Source organism: Anthonomus grandis, chromosome 2 (genome assembly GCF_022605725.1).
Source record: "Anthonomus grandis grandis chromosome 2, icAntGran1.3, whole genome shotgun sequence".
NCBI lineage: Eukaryota > Metazoa > Arthropoda > Insecta > Coleoptera > Curculionidae > Anthonomus > Anthonomus grandis.
Genome location: NC_065547.1, coordinates 23,669,644 through 23,691,625, shown reverse-complemented (window position 1 = coordinate 23,691,625; position 21,982 = coordinate 23,669,644). Strand labels below are relative to the sequence as shown.

General features: G+C 31.6%; 1 protein-coding gene across 11 annotated transcripts in view; it reads right to left on the bottom strand.

Annotated features, from left to right (window-relative positions):
* LOC126746567 (multiple C2 and transmembrane domain-containing protein) overlaps nt 1–21,982 on the bottom strand; it is a 248,048-nt gene that overhangs the window by 37,792 nt on the left and 188,274 nt on the right. For all 11 annotated transcript variants that reach the window (XM_050454923.1, XM_050454906.1, XM_050454914.1 and 8 more), the window contains 5 exons: nt 15,947–16,064; nt 1,570–1,739; nt 1,353–1,517; nt 1,151–1,302; nt 943–1,098 (listed from right to left, as the gene is read on the bottom strand). In XM_050454923.1, the coding sequence (XP_050310880.1) occupies nt 943–1,098; nt 1,151–1,302; nt 1,353–1,517; nt 1,570–1,739; nt 15,947–16,064 (761 nt within the window). The remainder of the gene's footprint in view (nt 1–942; nt 1,099–1,150; nt 1,303–1,352; nt 1,518–1,569; nt 1,740–15,946; nt 16,065–21,982) is intronic.

Sequence of the window (21,982 nt, the reverse complement as noted above, 5' to 3'; positions counted from 1 at the left end):
GTGACGCCTTAAAACCCTCGCCGTTTCTGCAAATCGTCGCAAGCTTGTGGACTAAAATATTATGGGCAACAGAATCCGATGCCTTTTAGAAGTTACAAAACACTGCAGCAGTATATGTGGTGGGGTTTTTTTCATAAAACTCATTATTGAACCAGGTAACATACTTTGAATGGCATCCAATCTGTCACTGTAGAAATTTTAACCACAAACGCAGTATTAAATTTACAAATAAAAATCAACCTATTATACAAGGTTTGATTGTCGTTTTTATAGGGTCTGCGCCGTTAATATTGGTACCGTTATTCGTGAAAATCCTTTCATAACTCTCGGTGAACTCAAGCCATAGCGAGTATTGCAAATTTTTCAGTAACTTTTTTTTACCGTTAAATTGAGACATATAATGACAAATTTAGACATCGTATAAGGTTGTACGAATTTAAACCTATTTAATCCTAAAATAAAATATGGAACACATAGTGCTAATGAATTTGTTACGTTTACTTTAAAACAAGTAAAAAGATGGCTTATTTTATTAGTGTACAGTATCAATTATATGTCGATAATACAGCTCTGATTTTATTTACATACCTTTTCAAAATTTGGATTATCATAAAAGCATGCCTTACAGCTAGAAAAGACAAAGATAAACCTAAGTTTGTCTAATTGACAAAGATGTAATATATAAAACCGCAAGCAAAATGCCCAAATACTACCCCGAACGTGCTAGATTAATATTCATTCAGTGCTTAGCCCTTGCCCTTATAAATAATCTGTAAAACAACGCAGCTACTATTTGTTTTAGGTCACAGCAATAAATTATGTCAAACCCACTGGACTTTTAAGTCAGAAAATGTATTGAAGCAATAAAATTTTGAAATATACTTAGACAGTTTCTATTGATATTTTACTTGTAATTCTAAAAACATAAATAAAAACACTTACCGCCCAATATAGTCATCTTTGGTCCTATCCTTATCCCATACCGTAATCTCTAACTGCTGATCACCGTCGTCATAAAGATGAAGATCCAATTGCTCTAACCAACGCGGATTAAGCGATCGCCATATAGTCCTACTTTTGTATTTTTCGTTACCTAATCTGGAGAAGTTTACAATAAGTACCAATTAAAGAAAAATGTAACATCATTTACCTAAACTTAACATAAGGATCGGAAGTGCCAGTTTCAGGATCACACGCCAACAAATTCCTACCTTCAATCAAGACAATCGTGACAACTGAGCTCCATATTTGCGATTTAAGTCTTTTATTTACGTCTTGACTTCTGGTATTTTTTTGGAAGTACTAAGATAAAAAAATAATCAGAATTATAATTAGTAGCTTTGATACTTTACCTGTTCTTTATCTTCTTGACTTTTCGGATACAGTGTGGCCGAAATAAATATTTCTCCCAAATCGAAATCCGGCCTGGACGGATCCTGTAATGCTAACGCTAATTCGTTGCTTCTATTCAATTCTAAAGTAGTTAAGTCTAATATAGACGAACCCATGAAATCGTCCTAAAGAAATCAGATTTAAAATCATAAGTTTTAAAAAAACAATGTGTCTTACTTGTAATCCCCAATCGTAGTCGAATACTTTAATAGTAATTGGAAGAAATGGGTCTTCAATGGGAACAGTAAAACTCTCATCCCAAGTTGGGTTTAGATCTCGATAAATTGTTCTGGATTTGTAAACTAATCTACCGCCTATTTTAAATTTTACGTAGGGGTCACTTAGACCTAAAAAAAGATTTATATAAATATAATGCTTGCTTAGGTTTAAGAGACTTTTATACAAAATTTTTATTTTAAATGTAACCTTTAATCTTAGTATTTAAGTATTTATGGCCCTGACATACATCAGTAATTATAATATTTGAATACTTTGATGCCTGGCTTTTGACCCGACTTTTGTTTATTTGTTCTTTTCTTAGTTTTAAGTTTAAACTATTTTGGTCCAAGCTATAGAACACAAGTTTTTCGACCAAATTAGAATTGTATATCTCAACTTATAGTCGAGATATACAATTTAGTGACTTTGACAGATCACAAAATGCCACAGAATCAGTAATACTAAAGTTTTCCTTCAACCCCGACATTTACTCTTAAATCAGTTACCACACGTCAGTCACATACCATCAGTCACACACCATAAACAGTTATCAGTAAGCCTCCTTTTAACACTTAGATAAGGCTCCTAGTCTTGAGCTGCCTATATAATGTGGAGGTGGAATACCCAGTAGAATTAACATGTGAGTATTATAAAGCATACGACTATTGATTCATTAAAGCAATTAATTATATTAGTAGTAAGTGATGTAATCGCATAGTTCAGTATTGACACACATTCAATAAAACAAAACTCATTGTCAATTTTTTTAAACGAAGAATAAATGCTAAATTTATGACCAAAATTCAAAAAAATTACACTAAGTTTATCACCCTGTATCTTGATTGTCTTTGACTTTCGGACTAGGAGAATTTTAATTACCCTATTTTTTTTTCAAAGGGAATCTTCTGATAAACTATTACGAGACCAGTTTTATCACTAACCAACACTCTTTATTTTACTCTCGACACGTGAACGATGTTAGCATCTTCGGTAAAAAATTAAAAGTAAAGAACGAGAAAAGTAAAGAAGGTTAGAACTAAAGATGTAACTAAGTGCGGAAAATGCAATGAAACATGGCCGAACAAATCTTAAACACTAAATAAACTATACTATTGACTACAATGCATTGGACCTTTATCCCTGTTGTGTGTTTTATGTTTTTAGATTTTAATTAATTATTAATCGACTTTCGTATGCATCTAATTTTGTACTGTTATTAACTGGTTCAAGTAATTTTAAGTTGTCTATGTCTACAAAGTAACCAGTATTTAAAACATGTTCAGCCAAACTTGACTTCTCAACTCTTCCATATTTCACATGAACTACATGTTTTTTAAATCCCATAACAATTGATTTTCTGGTTTGTCATATATTTTTCATTACAATCGTTGCATCGTCTTTATTTTATCTTGTGGGTTTCCTAAAAGATTTCGTAACTTGGCTGAACTTTGAAGGACTATTCTTACCTAATTCTTTGTTTATTCAAACCTGTCTTTGAAAACCCTATCAAAGCCTCTTGTCAAGATAGGATCATATGGTATTGCAAGGAATGTTTGCTTATTTTCATAATTTATAAATGGAAATATGGTTGAGTTTTTAAGATAAACTTTAAACCTATGTCTTCTAATCAGCTTATCAATAATCTTCTCGCCATAACAATCAACTCTATCATTTGTTTTAATTGTTGCTTTTTCTTTATTAAATCTGTTATTATTTAGAGGAAATGAGACCAAACGATGTACAAAGAAATGCATGCTAGCCATTTTATGTTGAAAACAATGGTTAGTTATGTATTTAAAAGTATTTAACCAGTATGTATAAAAATTACTTTTCCGCTCTATTAGTTACATCTCTAGTATATTATAAGGCCATTTGTACGTAGTTTTAGTTTAGTTTTAATTTTCTCCCGAAGATCCTAAACATCGTTAACGAAACACGTGTCGAGAGTAAAATAAAGAGTTTGAGTTAGTGATAAAACTGTCTCGTAACTTCAGATCAACAAATATGATTAGTTAAACGGGTTGCCAATAGAGTTATATCTTGCAAATGTCAAAATTAGTTCAAATTATTGCACCTTAGTGTAGAGTGCCGAATTTTATTCCTATTAACAAGCCAATCCGCATTTTTTTATATTTGTGTTTTGTGCTTAGAACATTGAATACACTAGAATAAACATTGGTCGTTTTGGATTGAGCGCACCATCTACACAGGGGGCAGAGGGTTTTGTTGATACACATGCATAGTATTCAATGCTGGCAACCCAAGCAGCACAAATAGTTCCAGTCCATAATAAAGCATTTACAAAATTATTTTATTATTGTTATATTACTGTTTTATTACTAACTTATAAGACTATATAAATACAATTATAAAATATAAATATTTTAATCAACACAATTTGTATTCGGCTGATATTATTTTATCACACTCATATAATTTAATAAAATTAACAAAGTTTATAAACTCTATAGTACTCTACACCTTTTAGAAAAAAAGATATATGGTGAAATTGAAAACAACACCACGCCTATCATGGCGGCTTAGCTGATCATACCTCTGTAATGACTATTATATAGGAAAACATTATTTTAGGGTTCTCTGGATGAATATTTTCTTGCCCAACAAATTTTATTGTTATTATAAAAGCATATTCGGATCTCATTGTTGATGCCCCTTCGGAATATTAAAGATTTTGGATAAGTAAAAAAATTTGCTTAAAAAATTAAGTTAAAAAAATGGCAATTTCTTCGCAAAATGTTGCCTTACATGACATGTATAGTACGTACATAAATAAATTAGAAATATTAAAAATTATATAGTAACTCAAGTATGTTTTTCTTAAAATTGCATATAATGATTACTCAATTTTAGCAGAAAAAAATAAAGTGATATAATAAATTCGCAGAAACTGAATTTTATTTTTTATTATAAAGCAAAAGACAAATTCTATTAATAACAATTTTTTTTTCGTTTTGTACTATATTTATACCAATAACTAATAATTAATACTTTTAATTTGTCTTCTTTAAACCGCCAATTTCCGCATACGATGACAATGCAGGAAATTGGCCTGGAGATATTCTCTCTCGATAAAGGTCTTTCAATGTTCCAAGGCAACTACTTATGCTTGACGAAAAACAAATAAACACACAAAGTCACGGTCTCACAACATGTAATCAAACAGGCTACACGTGTTTCGCTCTAGTTAGAGCGAAAAGTTAAGCGTTTGATGCTCTAACTAGAGCGAAACACGTGTAGCCCGTTTGATTGTTGTGAGACCGTGACTTTGTGTTTTTATTTGTTTTTCGTCAATTTTGTATGTTGGTCTCTTAGAAAAGAATGGATGAGATTTTTGGATTACTTATGATTGGTTGGTATGTTCCTATAGTGTAGTAGTAATAAAAGTATATTTTGAGTGATTTCACTGCGTTTTTTAAATGAATAATAAAACTAAGAACGGTAACAGTATACAAAACGGTTTTCTACTATTTAAAAAAAAGTGTTTTTTTCTAGTTTTTGTTTTATCCTAGAAGCTATTGCGAGGCCCGGGAGGCATATTCATATCGGACGTACCTTAGCGCAACTTCGGATAAAATCGGAAAAACGAATATCACTTTTATATCGGACGAACGATATTGCAATAAAGAATGCGCTACCACACGTCCGATATATAAATGAATATTCGATTATTGTATTTGTTTGGTTTCCACGAAGCAAAAGAATTGAAGAATTGGTATATTTTCCTACAATGGATTTGCCAGGAAGTGTAGATTATTATAATCAAGAAGATGGTTGTGTTCGAACTAAATTTAGCACAGAAACCCAAATCGAGGTAGGTTTATAAATAAGCATTTGTGATAAGTACATAGTAAAATAAATAAAAGAAATTTGTGACCTAAAAATTTAAGGTTAGGTTTTAGAAGCTTACAGATTCATCGACTTTGTTGTTTTTAAAAGTATTGTGAATATTCTGCAATCTGTATTTAAAATGAACTTGGATCAGTGGTCGAGATGCAAAACTAGTTAAAAACAAAATAAAACAAAAATATATCGAATAGGCTTTTAGTGGGAATGTCGTCAGTATTACGTGGATTTAAGGTGTTGGCACTGACGTTTGAAAGAAAAAGCAAGAATTTTGTGGGCAATGTGAAATTAATTTGTTGAACAAGGCAAAAAAATCACGAATTCAATGCCGCGGTGAAACGAAGACCGAAGTAGAGGCTAAGGCATTAAAAGTGTTTTTTTTTTACGTGTGAGACGATAAATAATTAAATTATGGTTCTCCAAGTATTGGTAACTATTGAGGTATCTTATAATGAAATAATAAATGAATAATATTTTTCTTAAAAGTCTGAAACTTCAAAATATCATTTTTTTCCAAATGGTACTAAATGTGTTACTAAAATATAATTTGATGTTATATGTAGATACAGGGTTATTCACTATAAATGGACATCCCTCTTATCTTATTTTTTATTTGATAATTTCGGAAAAAAAATGCAATATAAAAGCTGTAGGAAATAATACGTAGTTTTTTACATGTACATACGTAGTTTCTTTTACAGGATGTTCCAAAAGACCGTGATGGCATATTTTCATATTTTCAAAGTGGCACCCTGTATATTAATTATTACATTTTTGTATTCCCTGTTTAATTCAACTACTTTTTTTATCATTACTATGTCCTGTCTTTCATTTGCTTTGGAGATCTAGGCATTTGAAAATTGATTTTTTTTTTTACTTTGGAATGCTGTAAAATCCAAATTTTGCGTTCTAGAGAAAAACGGTTTCTGTTTTTCTAACTTACTTTTTACTTATCTATTCTGTGATGCTAATTTCTGGTTCTGTCATGCTATTATCTACTTCTATCGGAAGTCTAGTTCCGGTCGAATGGCAAATTAGCATCACAGAATCGTCGTGGAAATCATCTTTTTCCACGACGAATCATGTCACGGTTTTTTGGGACACCCTGTATAAAAGAAAATTCATACAGAAAAAATTATGTATTATTTCCTACAACTTTTATAATAAATATTTTCCCCGATTTGTCAATAAAAGATAAGGGGGTGTCTATTTATAGTGAATAACCCATGTACATTTAATGTCTAGGCAGTAAATGAAGTAATTTGTTGCTTAAGCAATGAATGTATGACTCAATGTATGACAATAACTTATACCACTAACTTTTAGTATCAATCGGAGGAAAAGTTTTATTTTTATATAAAATTTATACAGCTCCTAATAATTTCGATGCCTTTTAAGTTATATCTCGATAACAATAAGAGATACAGAGTGGTTAAATACTGAATAATTTGTAAAAAATAAATTTAAAACATGGGATAATATCCGGAGATGTTCGAGATAATTATTGTTATTATTTTCTTATAGTTTTATTACAAAAAAAAAGAGCACTCTTTTGTTAATTTCAGAAATGGGTCAAAGATCTGATGGAATATACAAAAGTAACATGGGCTATTACCAGAACTATCCGCAACTTACCACAAAAAGCACGGAAACATATATTTAACCACACTATCAACAGCGCCGCTGATGTTGATAGTGTGGCCGCTGCCAAGCGACCACTAAGTGTTGAAGTGAAACAAGAAATAATTGAATACTTTCAAAAGGGCCATTCAGTTGCTTCGGCATATCAAAGTTTTTCTTTAACAAAAATGAAAGAACTTGGGGATCGATACGAGAGCATGTCATCCGATCGACACTACTTCGCAAATAAAACCGATTTTTCAAATTTATGGAAGTCACATTTTAAAAACAGTTATGGAGAACGGTCAGGTCCTGAGATGTTTTTAAAACTAGAGGAAAATTTAATGAATAGTAAAGACGTGTCATGTAAAATAGCACATATTGGAGAACACTACGCTGTATCATTATGCACCCCAATTATGAAAAGAGCATCAAGCTTGTTGATGCATTCTTTAGAAATTCTATTCGTAGACGCCACTAGTAACTGTGACGTGTAAAACCACAAATTGTATTTCTTTGCAACTCAATCGGCGGCTGGGGGTATACCTGTTGGGTGTGTAATTTCAACTTCACAAAAAGAAGAAATATTTGATGCAGCAGTTAAAAATTTATTAGATATTTTTCTAAGTAAAATTAATCCAAAAGTAATCGTGACTGACGATGACTTGGTAGAACGAAAGGTACTCGAGAGATACTGGCCCAGTTCCAAACTTATCTTGTGTACATTTCATGTGCTGAAAGCTGTCTGGAAATGGCTGAACATCTCCAAGAATAATATAAATAAGGAAGATAGACAGCAACATTACCAGCTATTTAGGAGCATTCTAGTATCTAAAACAATGGATTTGTTGGAATATAACACTGAAAAATTTTATGCTGAGTGTAAATATGCTCAGTTTAAAAAATATATTAAACAAAAAATAGATCAAAATATAGAATGCTGGTGTTTATTTTTTAGACAAAGTTATCTGACACGAGGATTTGATACTAATAATTCGATAGAAGTCATGTTCCGGTTGTTTAAAGATATACCATTAGAAACCAAGGCATATAACTTACTGCAATTAACAGATTTTATCGTAACTGCGTTTGAAGGATATTACAAGCAACGAATATTGGATCTTCTGTTTGGCAAGGTAAGGAAAATTACCTTAGATAAGTTGCTATTAAATAATAAACTTATTTCTGCTGATAACATTTCTGAAATAGGGTATAAACAATTTAAAGTAATAAGTAGCATAAATTTAGAAATAAACTATTTTGTCGACATGAATATTGGGATTTTTACTTGTCCAATAGGTACAAATGGCAAAATCTGCAAGCACCAGATATCTATTATAAAACTTTTTAATATTGAAGAAGTGTCTAATACCCTTACATCAAAAAATAAAGCTATATTTTACGAAATCGCAACTGGAACTCCACTACCTGAAGGGTTATTGTCAGAACTCAAATTAAACCCGCTACATCTAACAGAAAGTAAAAATGCAGTAAACTCAAAACAATACAATGACATCTCGATTGAAGTAGACGACAATGTTACAAATACAAACGTCATATCTTCTCCTTCAGTATCTTTTGATAGACAAAATTTTAATAATTCCAACAACAAAAACTTGGCAGAATGGAATGCCTTTATCAAAAAATTTGATGACGATGTGAAAGCAGCCCTAAAAGATGACCCAGTTGGTTTTACTCCAGCCGTTATGTCATGTGTTAAATCTTATTCAAAAAATATTAATTCCAGCTCTTCACTGATGACTGGCTTATTTAATATACAGGGTGTCCATCTATAAACTGACACATTTTAAGTGCTTATAAGTCGAGAACGAAAAATGACAACAATGTGCGGTTTTCACAGAACTTCATCAATATTTTAAAAGTTTTTTTTGACAGTGTTGCCAAGTTTCAAAATTTACCTAAGATAGGAGGAAAAAAATTGATGATTTTCAAAGGCCGATTTCTCAAAAATTTTAAATGTAACACCCTGTACTTTTTAATTTCACGTTAAAGCCTGTTAAATCCCCTTTTCGAAAATGTATAAATTGTCTTAAATTCATTATTTTTTTTACAGAGCTAATTTTAGTAAATGACCTTTTTGAAAATTTTCCTAGAATACATATTCGCTGATTGTCAATTGAAGAACATTTTCTGATAATTGCCTATGTATCGCTTTAGCAGGATCATTATTAAATAATTTGCACTATTGCCATGTCTATTAAAAGTATTTATTATATGTATTAAATTAAAACTATTTATAACAATTTTAACAACAAACAATTGAAGAAATTAATTTTAATTTATAACTAATAAATTAGATGCTGAATATGACCCCGATTTTGCTCGGAATACAAATGTAGACGGAGAAATAAGTTGCCGAAGGCGTTTTGTAGCATTCGCGGTGTAATTTGGTTTAAAACGTTTACTATGTTGTTGCGCAGTTCATCCAAATTTCTTGGGGTTGGATTGTAGCAACGTCTTTTACATATCCCCATATACAAGAATCTGGAATGGTTAGATTAGGAGAATAAGGTGCCCATTCGATTGGACCTGCTCTGTTTCCAAAAGTAATATCTAACGAATCCCTTGCGACCCTGGAGAAGTGTGGTGGTGCACCGTCTTGCTGGAAGTAGACCGTGTCTAAAATTCCATCCTGCTGAAGTTGAGGATAAAAAAATGTTTCCAACATATCGGTGTAATTGTTTCCATTCACTGTTGCTTTTTGAAAAGAAATGGCCCATAGATTTTAAATTTCGATACTGCACACCAAACGTTCAGCTTAGGAGAATCTCTTTCAAATTTGTTATACACTCGAGGATTTTCATTTCCCCAAATTCGGCAGTTATGCTTATTTACTCGACCACTGATGTGAAATGTTGCCTCATCAGACATTATTAAATTGGTATCCGGCTCATTTCTAAAAAGATCTAGTAGTGTTTTGCACATTAAATATCTTTTTTCGAGGGCGCGATTTTCTATTTTTTGGAAAGTTTGAATTTTGTAGGGTTTAAACTTAATTATAAAAAAAATAATGAATTTAAGACAATTTATACATTTTCGGAAAGGGGATTTAACAGGCTTTAACGTGAAATTAAAAAGTACAGGGTGTTACATTTAAAATTTTTGAGAAATCGGCCTTTGAAAATCATAATTTTTTTTCCTCCTATTTCAGGTACATTTTGAAATTTGACAACACTGTCAAAAAAAACTTTAAAAATATTGATCAAGTTCTGTGAAAACCGCACATTGTTGTCATTTTTCGTTCTCGACTTATAAGCAGTTAAAATGTGTCAGTTTATAAATGGACACCCTGTATTTAAATCGCAAAGTGTCAAACCACGACGACTTATATCAAACAAAACGTGTCGAAAAGGAATAAAAATAGGAATCTAGCCAACATCCGTTTCAAGAAGGAAAGCTCACGCTGCGGGAAGAAGAAAACTTCAAGCAGGACGACCTATGTCTTACTAAGAAAAAAATCAAAGCTCCACATTCACTCACAAAATGTGTGGAAAGCAATGTATCCTTAGGTGATAATAAGATTATTAAATAGCATGAAGCCTTGTTTTAATATTTGTAAAATAGATACCTATATGTAATAATAAGAATTTAAACAAATACAGTTTATAACTCCAATATTTGAATATTTTTTTAAATTCATTATTTTTTTTATACTTACGTTGAATCAAAAATTAATTTTCAGATGCTGTTTGTATCTTTGTTATTTATTGAAAATCGCACTTATCATAACCACCAAAAATTTAAAAATCAACTCTCCTTTTTGCACTCACTATGATTATATCGGACGAAAGTGATCGCAAAAATATAACATCATTCTCTCTCGGCAATTTCCGAAGCTGCGCTAAGGTACGTCCGGTATGAATATGCGCCCGGATTAGGGGTGCTGGCTTGGATAAACTAACTATAAAATAGCGTGAAACAGCAACTGTACTACATACCTAAATACAAAAAGCAGCTAGAGGGTGTTTTTGAACAAAATAGAGGTCAAAAAACAAAATCTTCTGCACATTTTTTCAAAACATACAATGCAAAAAACTCCACAACAAATGAAACATCAACTTCTTTTCTGCTTATTCACTAAACTAGAACGATGTTGCGATATTGACACACAAATAAGCAAAATACTGAAAATTATTTTTAGATGGGAAATAGGGTTGAAGCTATTTAGGTTATATTTGTTTACATTTTGGACAACTAGTTTATTAAAATATATTTACAACGGCGTTGATTTAACTTCCAACGGACTTCCAACGGACTGCCGCAATCAGATTATTGTACGCATTGACACAGCCGACTTTTCTCAAGCCGCGAAATGCTAACGTCGGCAACATGGCTTTCAGATCCGTTTTCATTTCAGTTCTCATGGCACTTAATACTATTAAGTTATATACTATAAGAACAGTGATAAATTGTTAAAAACATAATAAACACCTTGCTTGTAAACAGAAACAGGTGGAGCCGACCGGCTTCTTAAGTGGGTCATCGTGCTATTTATCGATTTTCAAGTTTACTTTACATATCACTTTTAAGATTTTTGTGTTGTACTCTTATCTGTGTGATTTGGAATTTTTGTGAATATCTTGTGTTCCACTAAAACTAGAAACTTATGCCAATGTTAATGCTTTATTCAAATCAAAAAATGTAGTTTTGAAAAAACGTAGGTTTGAAAAAATGTATTTTTTTTTAATTTATAAACATATTTGGAGGAAATCTGGTAAGGAATACTCATAGTATTAGTAAATATTCATTGAAGAATTTTTTTGCCTTTGAAAAATGCCAAGTCCCTGCTGTGTTCCCTGATGTAAATCTAATTACAACAGTAGTTTAAGAAACAAACACGTCTAAAAAGTGGATCCTATAGAAGAAGAGAAAACATGGAAGATACATCTATATCTATCTGCTAAAATGATAGCAGTGTTCTCACATTATAATAGTGAACGGATTTAATTTACCCAACCTAACCCAAACCAACCCAACCCATCCAAATAATCTAATAAAATATTATAAAAGTTTCAGAAGAGACATGGCAACCGCGCCTTTTAAAGAAATGTTCATTTAGCCATGTAATCTAAGACAGACGTAATTACATCTATATAATAAGACGAAAAGAGATAGATAGAAACAATTAACAGAACGATGGTTTTACAAAATTTTGTGGATTTTATTGGAACTTTTTGTTTTTCTACATTTTTCTCGAGTAATTTCGAAAGTAAGACCTAATATTGTAGGAAAATTCGAGGAAATAAGTCGTCATTTAGTGAATTAGTGCCCAAAAATATGATTATAAGCCACCCAACAGTGCCATTTACAGTCAATGCCGTAAGTTTGGTTGTTTTTTGCATTTAAAAGAAAAAAGGTTTTCGTTTACAAAAAAAAGGACAAATTCGTGTTTCCGCCAGCTATAAACGCTATAATCAGTACAAAGCGCTTAAACAAGGAATACCCCGTTTATTGGCAAAAATGCTGAAAACCGTTATGTGAATACCTAATTACCCTTAAAACTTTCTTTTGCTGAAAAATTAAGTCAGGGGTCACATACATTGGGAAAAAAAATCAAATTGTTCCTTTTACAGGCGAGTTAGGTGTCATCCTTACAGGTTATAATATTATTTGTCAAGTACCTATCTGGTGAGTATTGGATACCAAAATTAAGCTTTTTCCGTTTATTTTTTTAGAAAAATATTAATAAAAATGTGTAATTAAGTAAATTGTTATATTCTGGCAAATTTATCCCTTATTTGAACTAGCAAACGCCGCAAAATAATGTGTGTGAACTAAGTGTCCGATCGATATCTAGCAACCTAATCTTATATTTAATTCAGTTTTTGGGAGTTAAAGGTGTCATTTAAATATGTAATCCGTGTATCTTCATCTAAATAAAGCCAATAGAAAAAAATATTATAATTTACAAAACCTGAAATTACTGAAAACGCAAAAAAATAAAAACTGAAACTGGCACGTGTTGAAAGACTGATACAGACAAAAGGTCAATTAAAAACGTCAAAAATCAAAAACTCTTAAAACGCTTGGTGTCGCCTTAGGGTACGTCCACAACGGCGCACCGCACAGTGCACCGCCCTAAGCCTATTAGCCTATACCATAGTATCAGAGACAACCAAATTTTGGTTGTCTCTGATAGTATCGTCCCTGCCTCGCACAGAGCATTGCCGACAAGTGTCCACGTTGGCGCACAGCGGCACAGTACGTTTTCCGTAGTAATTTGTTTTTACTTTTAAACATGGCCTCATCATCGTCAGATGAGGATGATATTTTATTAGATTCTAACTTAACAAAGTGGTATTTAATTTAAAATAAACCAAGGATGTCAGTACACCCTTTAAATAAAAAACGAAGTTACTTTGGAGAATTCCATCACCTTTATAAGGATTTAAGAAAAGATGGTCGACGTTTTCTCGAGTACATGCGAATGAATATTAAGACATTTGATTATGGCTTAAGTAAAATAGAGAATAGCTTAAGAGAATGGCTTAAGTAAACCTATCTTGGAAGAACTGTCATGCTCAACCAATAGTAGTTGAAGAAAGGTTAATGCTAACACTGCGGTAAGTTTTATAAAATGTTTTATTAGTAATAACATTGCTATTAGCAAAAACTTTAAACATTATATTTTACTTCATATTATTTATATATTTTTTCTTTCCACTTTTATATTTCTATTCACCCCAATTTGCGTTATTGGTAAAAAAGGGTGAAGCGCATTGCTGGGACGAGATGTCACGTTGATGGTGATTATCGGGAATGATGTTTCGTTCGGAACTATCATGATAGGACTGAGTAGAAGTAGACCTATGCCAAGTATCTCCAGAAATTTTGTTGTTCGATAACTGCATGTTCTGCTCAGAGTTTTCATGTAAATACCGAGGTTGCGATGTCAATAAAGTAGGTGTCGTAGGTGATGGTCCAGGAAGAATTAAATTATTTAATGAGTTAGTGTTCCGTTGAGAATTTTCATGAACATTTTGAGCGGGAGTAGATCTTTGCGAGGTATATAACGTAGATGATGGTCCAGAAGAAACATCAGTGTTTAATAACTGCATCTTCTGTTGAGACTTTTCCTGAATATGATGAACAAGAGTAGATCTTGCAAAGTGTGTAACGTAAATGAGGGTCCAGGAGGAACCTCATTGCTTAATAACTGAATGCTCCGTTCAGAATTTTCATCAACATGATGCTGAACAGGAATTTATGATGATTTCTACTACTTTTGTTCCAGATCGCCTCCCTGGTAAACACACTGGTAATTAATTTATCCTTATCCATCTCGCTAATAATTTCAAAAACAAAGCGAACGACCCTGTGCGAGGCTCCGAAAAATACTAAGCTCAATTTACTGTGCGATGCGTCTAGGTACAAGGGCAATGCGAAGCGAGGGGCGGTGCGCCGGTATGGCCGCATTGAATTTAATAGTTAAATTTGCTTAGCACACGGATGCTAAGGTCCAATGCTAATTGAGATGCGATGTGCGGTGCTTCGTTATGGCCGCCCACTTACCCTTATTGTCATATGTTTTTCAGTTTTTTCTATTGCTTTTGATGGATTTGCTAAGCTTGCTGTTGATGTTGGCGTAACCTCGGAGATAGTGTTTGATAAAGAATAGTCCTCCGGTCCGGCTCGAGAGTATAATGTTGCTGATACACTATTATTTATACATATCTGTTTTTTGTTAATAAAGAATTCAACATAGAATCCCTCATTCGCTTGTTTAAGATAGTTTACTGAACAGTATTCACAATTTACCCCAGTTGATTTTTAGCGATCTTGGCAGCAAATTTTGTACTTGGTGAAATCTTGCAGTATTTGTACAGCATTTTTTGGTCGTTTTATTATTGTGGAGTGAGATGCTAATACTGGGTCTCTTCAGCTTACTTAATTATTTCAGAACCTGCCCTTCAAGATATATTCTAAGAAATCTAACAACAATAACGGGCCTCGAATTTCCTTCTTCTTCTGTCCAACTCTACGAAAGTTATTAATATTTTGGGGTAGTACATCAACATCCAGAGAGTCCCTGAATAATTTCAAAATATGTTGTAGTATGCATTAAGCTTCTACATTCCACCCAGAGATAATAATTAGATTTTTCTCACCGGATTTTTCAAGTTGTTTAATTTTTTGCTTAAAAATTAAGCTTTCGCTCTCTAGTTCGCCGACTTTTGCGGGTTTTCGAAGTAAATCCCGTATCTGTTCTCTAAAACTAATAAGTTATGATTGACCGTACAAGTAGTACTGTTTAGCTGTTTATTAACCTCCTAACTTTTCACTTAAAGCCAACTTTTTAACTATTTATTTGCGGTGCGAACTAAAAACGTTGCTTACTATTAGCTAAGTTCTTAAAGCTCAGTAAACAGCGATATACTTTGTGTGCGGTTGTGAAACAGAACACAAGAATATATAATCACATATATAACATAAAAATAACCCTTTGGTAACCACGATGGTTCTTCCGCTATAGACCGGGGTGATAAATAAAGTTTATTTCTAATTCTGCATATAGTTAGGTATAAGATCAGTTTTAGGCTTATGACTGGAACATTATCATTAGCATATTCAGTATAAAAAAAATTAAAAAAGAATATAACAATTTTATACTAAGAGGGTATACAAAAAAGAAAATAATCAAAAGTAGTTTTCAAAGGTTAGTTATTTTTTTAAATTTATTTGAATTCTAAACATCATTAGACGTTTTATCAAAAACTCACCAGCATATTACAATCCAAATATGGATTGCTAAGGAGCCAAATTTATAATGTTCGTTCTTAAAAAAAGATCTGAATTGCTGTTATCTTCGAATTTATATTATTTTTCTTACCATTTTTATCCATCGCTACCAACCCATGTCCTCTGCGCAAGTAAATCCTAAGCTGGAAAAATGAATGCTGCCGCAATGCAGCTTCTCGTCTCCTAGTGACTTCATCAGTAGAACTAAGCTGAAATAGAATAAACATTGTACAAATTTATTAATTAGAGATGATAAATATATTTCCAATTAAATAGTTAAATCGATTGGATTGCAAGTTACTGAATTTAGTTTATAATAAATAAACTGTGATGCAGAACACGTTTGACGTAATTTAGTTGCCGACCATATTAATTTTCGGCCAACTGACTATATGAATTTAAATTTCCCGTTCATCGATTCTGTTTGTAATAAATGACTTGTTTGCCAAATTTGATTTATATATTTGCGTTTTGTCAATTTAATTGTGTAATTTAATAACAGGTACTAAGAGCTTGTATCAACGAAAATTTGTAATATTCCGCAAGGTTTTATATGCTTGACTTTATAACGTGATCGATGTTTATTTGGTGCCTCTAATATAAACATTACGACCTTTTTTAGCACAAATTAATAGTTTTTGTTTTAATATAGTTTGTATCAAATGAATTTGGTCTGCTTTTAAATTACATGTATATGCACTAAAATTTATAACGAAATATATGTTCGCGTTTCTAAATACAAAGTCTATTTAATAATCTACTAATATTATGTTGAAGGTCAAGCGCCTAGGTTCACATAACGTAGAAGAGCACATCTGCTCTGATGTCTTTGAATTATAGAGCAAAAATTTAGAAAAAGGACAATCGTAATCCTTTACGATTTTTTTTCTCGTAATTCTGTTGGTCAACTAAATAGTTTACTTTTTTATTCTAATTAACCCGAACAATGTTTTTTGTAGGTTTCTGCAATATTTCCACTTCTTTACTGGAAATACATTACTATACAGAAATTTATAGTAATATATTGTCATAGCCTAAGCTCCTGTATAGGCTAACAATTAACATGCTTAAATAAAACAAAAAATGATCTGGCTGGGGTAAAACATTAGCAACCTTCTCTATAGTCCTATGATTGAAACCTTTGGTGTGATTACGAGAAAGTTTAAAAAAGCTCAAAAAGCTCAAATTACGAGACAGTTTTACCACTTACCAAAATTTTTAATCTTTATTTTTAATCTCGATACGTGTTTTGCTAACGATTTTAACATCTTCGGGAGAAGATTGAAACTGCTTTAAACTTTAAAACTATTTTGTACTATATTTACACTAATAATTATTAATTTTAATTTGTATTCTTTAAATCACCAAATTTCCACACACAGCGGCAACGCTGTAGATTTTGCCCAGAAATATTCTCGCGATAAAGGTATTTGGCAACTGCGCTCGTTTACTTTCGCATGGTGCATCTCTGCCGCATAAAGGCAAAAGAAGGTACACGCAAAAATTTCGAGATAAACGAGTTTAAAGGTAAATTTAAGGCCACGTATTTATTTTTTGTCCGAATTGCATGAAAATTTAAATTCAAGGTTTTTTTTTAACTTCTCTTTTCAACCAAATAAATTTAAATTGATTTAAACAATATTTAAACAGTGTTTTGTTGATTACACTACTTTGCCTTTGTATTTTTTTTTAACGTGCCTTAAAAAAATGGCAAACTAAGGTATAAGCACTTACCCTACTTTGCCTTGGTACTAAGGTCATGAAAAAATAGATAAGAACTGGTAAACTAGTGTATACTTATACACTAAATTTGAAGAAATGGGAAGATATTGGGGTTTAAATTAAAGAATGTGGAAATATAATAATTTTTAATATAAACTTACTGGAACTTAAAATTAATTTTCACAGAAAAGATTTTTATAAAAACTTTAAAAAAAATAAAAATTAAAAAAAAAACATAACTCTTTAAACAAAATTGTTAAAATAATAAAAAAACTCTTAGGTTCAAGGTTTTAAAACTTAACCGTATTTGTATATTTAGAATTTGTACCAATAATGTCGATTTAATTAACAAAATAGGTTTAAAGTATATAAATACGATTTTTTTTAATAAGAACCAAAACAGGAACTAAAAAAATATGTATATTCTTGGTAACGTAAGAAAAATTTTAATAAACAGCAAATGATTATAGCCCTTTCTCTAGCAAATCATTGGCTTCGGTAGAAGGCATCTCTTGCCAAAACTTCCTTCTCGAAGGCTTCATGTGTGGAACTAAGCTTCTCATAATTCGATCTCTTTTATCGCTATTTATTCCACGAACATTTGTTAGTTTAGATGGCATAATATTTTAATTTATTTTTCTCTTCAATTTAAGATTAGATTCTTTGTATTCCAAATTTTTAAAATCGGTTTTTTAAAGAAACGCTTCCTTTCCCTTCACAAAACAAATTTCTACTATGTCTTTAAGCAAAATAGCGTCACTGTCTTTTCCTTTTTTTGAAGTATTTTTGGAAAATATACTTTCTACTTTTATGAAATCGGAAAACATTTCTTTTGTTACCAATCGTTTCGCAGATTTTTCAACAACTTCAATAAAGTCGTCCATATCTTCGATAGTGTTTTTTTTTCTTTGTACACTGTTCAATTTTTCCGTGCAAGCCATCGGCGGAGTTATAAGTGTGCCCTTTTAATAAATATTTTATGGTTATAGATTTAAGAGAGCAACAATCATTATTAATGTATATTATTAAAATTGAAAAAAGTAACCAATTTTTATTTTGCGCCGTACAATTATCAGCCCACAAAATAACTTCTGATGATGCATCTCTACAGAGATCCAAAAATTTTATAAATGCACTGGCAACGTCTTCTCCTCTTCGTCCAGCGATAGCCTCATGCCATATAATAGCAAAGTGATTGTCATTATTCTTTAAAGAGGCAAAGGTTTCATTGAAAATAAGCCTTGATGTAAAAAAGGATTCTTTAACTTTTGGCATTCTCGGTAACAGGAACCTTTTGCATATCCACCGCATAAACTTTTACAATTGGATCCGTCAAATACTGCTGCGCATCTTTTTGGTATAAAGATCGTCGTAGATGGTACTAAAAAAAATATGCATGGTGGTCACACGAACAATTTTTCAATTAATAGATTGTTGTGGCATTTATAAAAGATTTGATTTAATTTATTTTTTATTTTACAGTTTTAATTAAACTTTCTGCTTTTAAAATTCAATAAAAGTCTCTTTTTAGTCCAATAATAATGAGATCAATATTAGGTTTTGTAGATTATTTCTTTTAAGAAAAAGGTCAGGATAATTAAAATACAAGCTTAAAATTTGTAAAAAACGCAATAATAGAAAAAGCGAACAAAAAATAAGTAAAAAATTACCTCAGCAATGTGCTCTTCTTTTTTAAGTGAAGTTTCTTCGTTATTTGTTTAGCCTAATTCCGAACATGTATCACATTTGTCTGCTTCTATTTCATAAAACCCAATATTTAATGCTTCTACTTCTTTTCTATAAGTTTCATAGCTAACTTTATTTTCAGGATATTTTTCGTTATAGTCTTTGTACAAATCCCTTATAGACAATTCAGCTGGCAGGTACTTTCTATTTGGCGCGTGTGCTCTTCTATAATGTGATGGTTTGGGATTATAGGAATTTATATGGTCTTTAATTGGAGTTTTGCTTGTTTTATTTCCTGGAGTCCGTTTTCCTCTTTGGTCTGCTAATAAGGGAGCTGCTATTTGTGTGCTATGAGAATTCTTATTCTTTTTTAACATATAGTCTACCACTTTTGTACCCCAAAGTTGTCATAAAAAATTTTTGGCATACTTTTACCTGCTCATCTTCATCGTTTACGTTAATTTTCGGCAAGGTATATGTTCTAGAAAAATTTCTACGACTTTCCAGACGCTTACGTTTCGCTTTAGTTTCGTGAATTTGCTTATAAAGCCAGATCGTTTGTCTTTTCTTTTGTCTGAATCAAATGCATTAAGGTATTTTTTATCTGTATCCTCTTGACTATCAGCTTCACCGATCTCTTCTATGTTATCACCTATTTCTTCTATGCTATCACCTATCTCCTCTATGGTATCACCTGTCTCTTCTATATTATTAAAAGTCACGTCTCGTACTTCTAAATCTGAGTCACTATCCATATTGATATTCTGTTGTTCCTCCCTCGAGGGTATATAATCCGGATCTGCAATGTCATCATCCTTATCCTCAGGATCAAACAGCAGACGACGGGGAGGAGACGCCTCTCGATCATTTTCAATACACAAGCTTGAATTTTTCTCTTGTGAAAACACAAAATTATCCAATAAATCTACATTAGGAAGGCTTGATCTGTTTAAGTCAGAGCTTATGTTTGATATATCGGCAAGAACATTTTCGTCCTAAAATTGAAAGAGCTAATGTTCATTTAGGCTAAGATAGAAACATTAACTGTTGGATAGCCAAAAAAAGATAGTAGATAGACTTTTTAGTTTCGTATATCGGGTCACATATTTTTATATATATTTAAAAAATATTAGACCTACCTACCATCGCGATCAAAAAAAACTGGGACAAAACAAACCAACATTAATCCTGGACTATTTTTTAAAGGTAACCGTTCAACTGAAACGAAACGTCAAACTCCTTTAAATCTCAATTTAACCTATTTCTTATCTTAACTAAAAAGTAGTTTGTTTTGGTTTTGGCAAATATTTGACACAAAAAATTAAAAAATAGTCCAGGAGATCTTATAAGGTGTCCCAGTTTTTTTTGATCGCGATGGTACATAAAATGTACAGATTTATAACAGTATATTTCCTAACTAGTGCTGAAAGTTTTACTTTTGTGCACGCGATTGCACTTGGCTGGACGATGTGAAGCAGAAAGGTGATCATCTAGTCACGTGCGGAAAAAATACTTTTAGCACGTGTTAAAACGCTATTTTTTCTATAAGTGTAAGCAAAAACATAAAATTTTATTTAATACTAAACACAATAAAACAAAAATATTGTCATCAACTTGACAAGTCAAACAGATTGATTCACTTAAAAAATTAATAAAAATATAAGATGTCAATTTTAGACATTTTAATTTTTCTTTGAAAAATTTTGTTTTGAAAGTGACACTTTCAAAACAAAAATGCGGGCGGAAAATTGACACTTTCCGAACAATCGCAGAAAGAATAATTATTTTACCCAAATTGTATAAAAACTTTCTTAATTAGTAGGTACTTTGGCTCTTACTTTGGCTTCCAAAACTCTTGAAAATCATTAAAAATAAAAAATAAACACTTTACTTAGATTTACTATTTAAATCTACCTAATTATTAGGTTTTATTTTTATTTACTAAATAAGTATAATCAAATAAAAATAATACAACACACTTACCAAGTTACTTTTTGATTTAAGAATACCATTAACCATCCTTTTGGTTCTTTCGGAATACATATTATTTTCAACTTCAATTGCACAAAAACGTCTGCTAACTCTCGCCGAGAGATTTGGGCAGACTGAATTAAAAAGCGCTCCGATACAAAGGCAAAGTAATGTATAAGCACGAGTACCTTACTTTGCCTTTGAAACGTCACATCAAATTTTAATTATTTTCAATGGCAAGGTAATGTATGTGTATATACACTACTTTGCCTTTGTAAGACAGTTTAAAAAAATATTTGAAAAACTAAAATTTTAAGGTATGAGCCCTTACACTACTTTACCTTTGTAAAATTATTTAAAAAATGTCGAGTACCTTCTTTTACCTCGGTTTAACCCTAAAAAATATGCATATGCACTAATTTGGCAGGGTGCTAATTCCCTTATTTTTTAAGATATCAAGAATCTAAAAAAAATGGCATATAGAGAAAAACGAGGAGATTTCGAATATGCAATAATCTTATTTTGCCATTTTTTGCGAGTACCGTCTTTTGCCTTTGCACGGCAGATCTTTCGTGCAGTATTAGTATTAAAAGCATAGAGAAATGAATATTAAAAGAGTGTTCGAAAGGTAGCCTAACCTGATCATCAAGTTCTAAAACTTAACCTAACAAATTTAGTTCGGTTAGACCGCATCGAGGGCCAACTTCTGTCATAATTGTCATAAGATTATCAATTTTTTTTCGTTCCT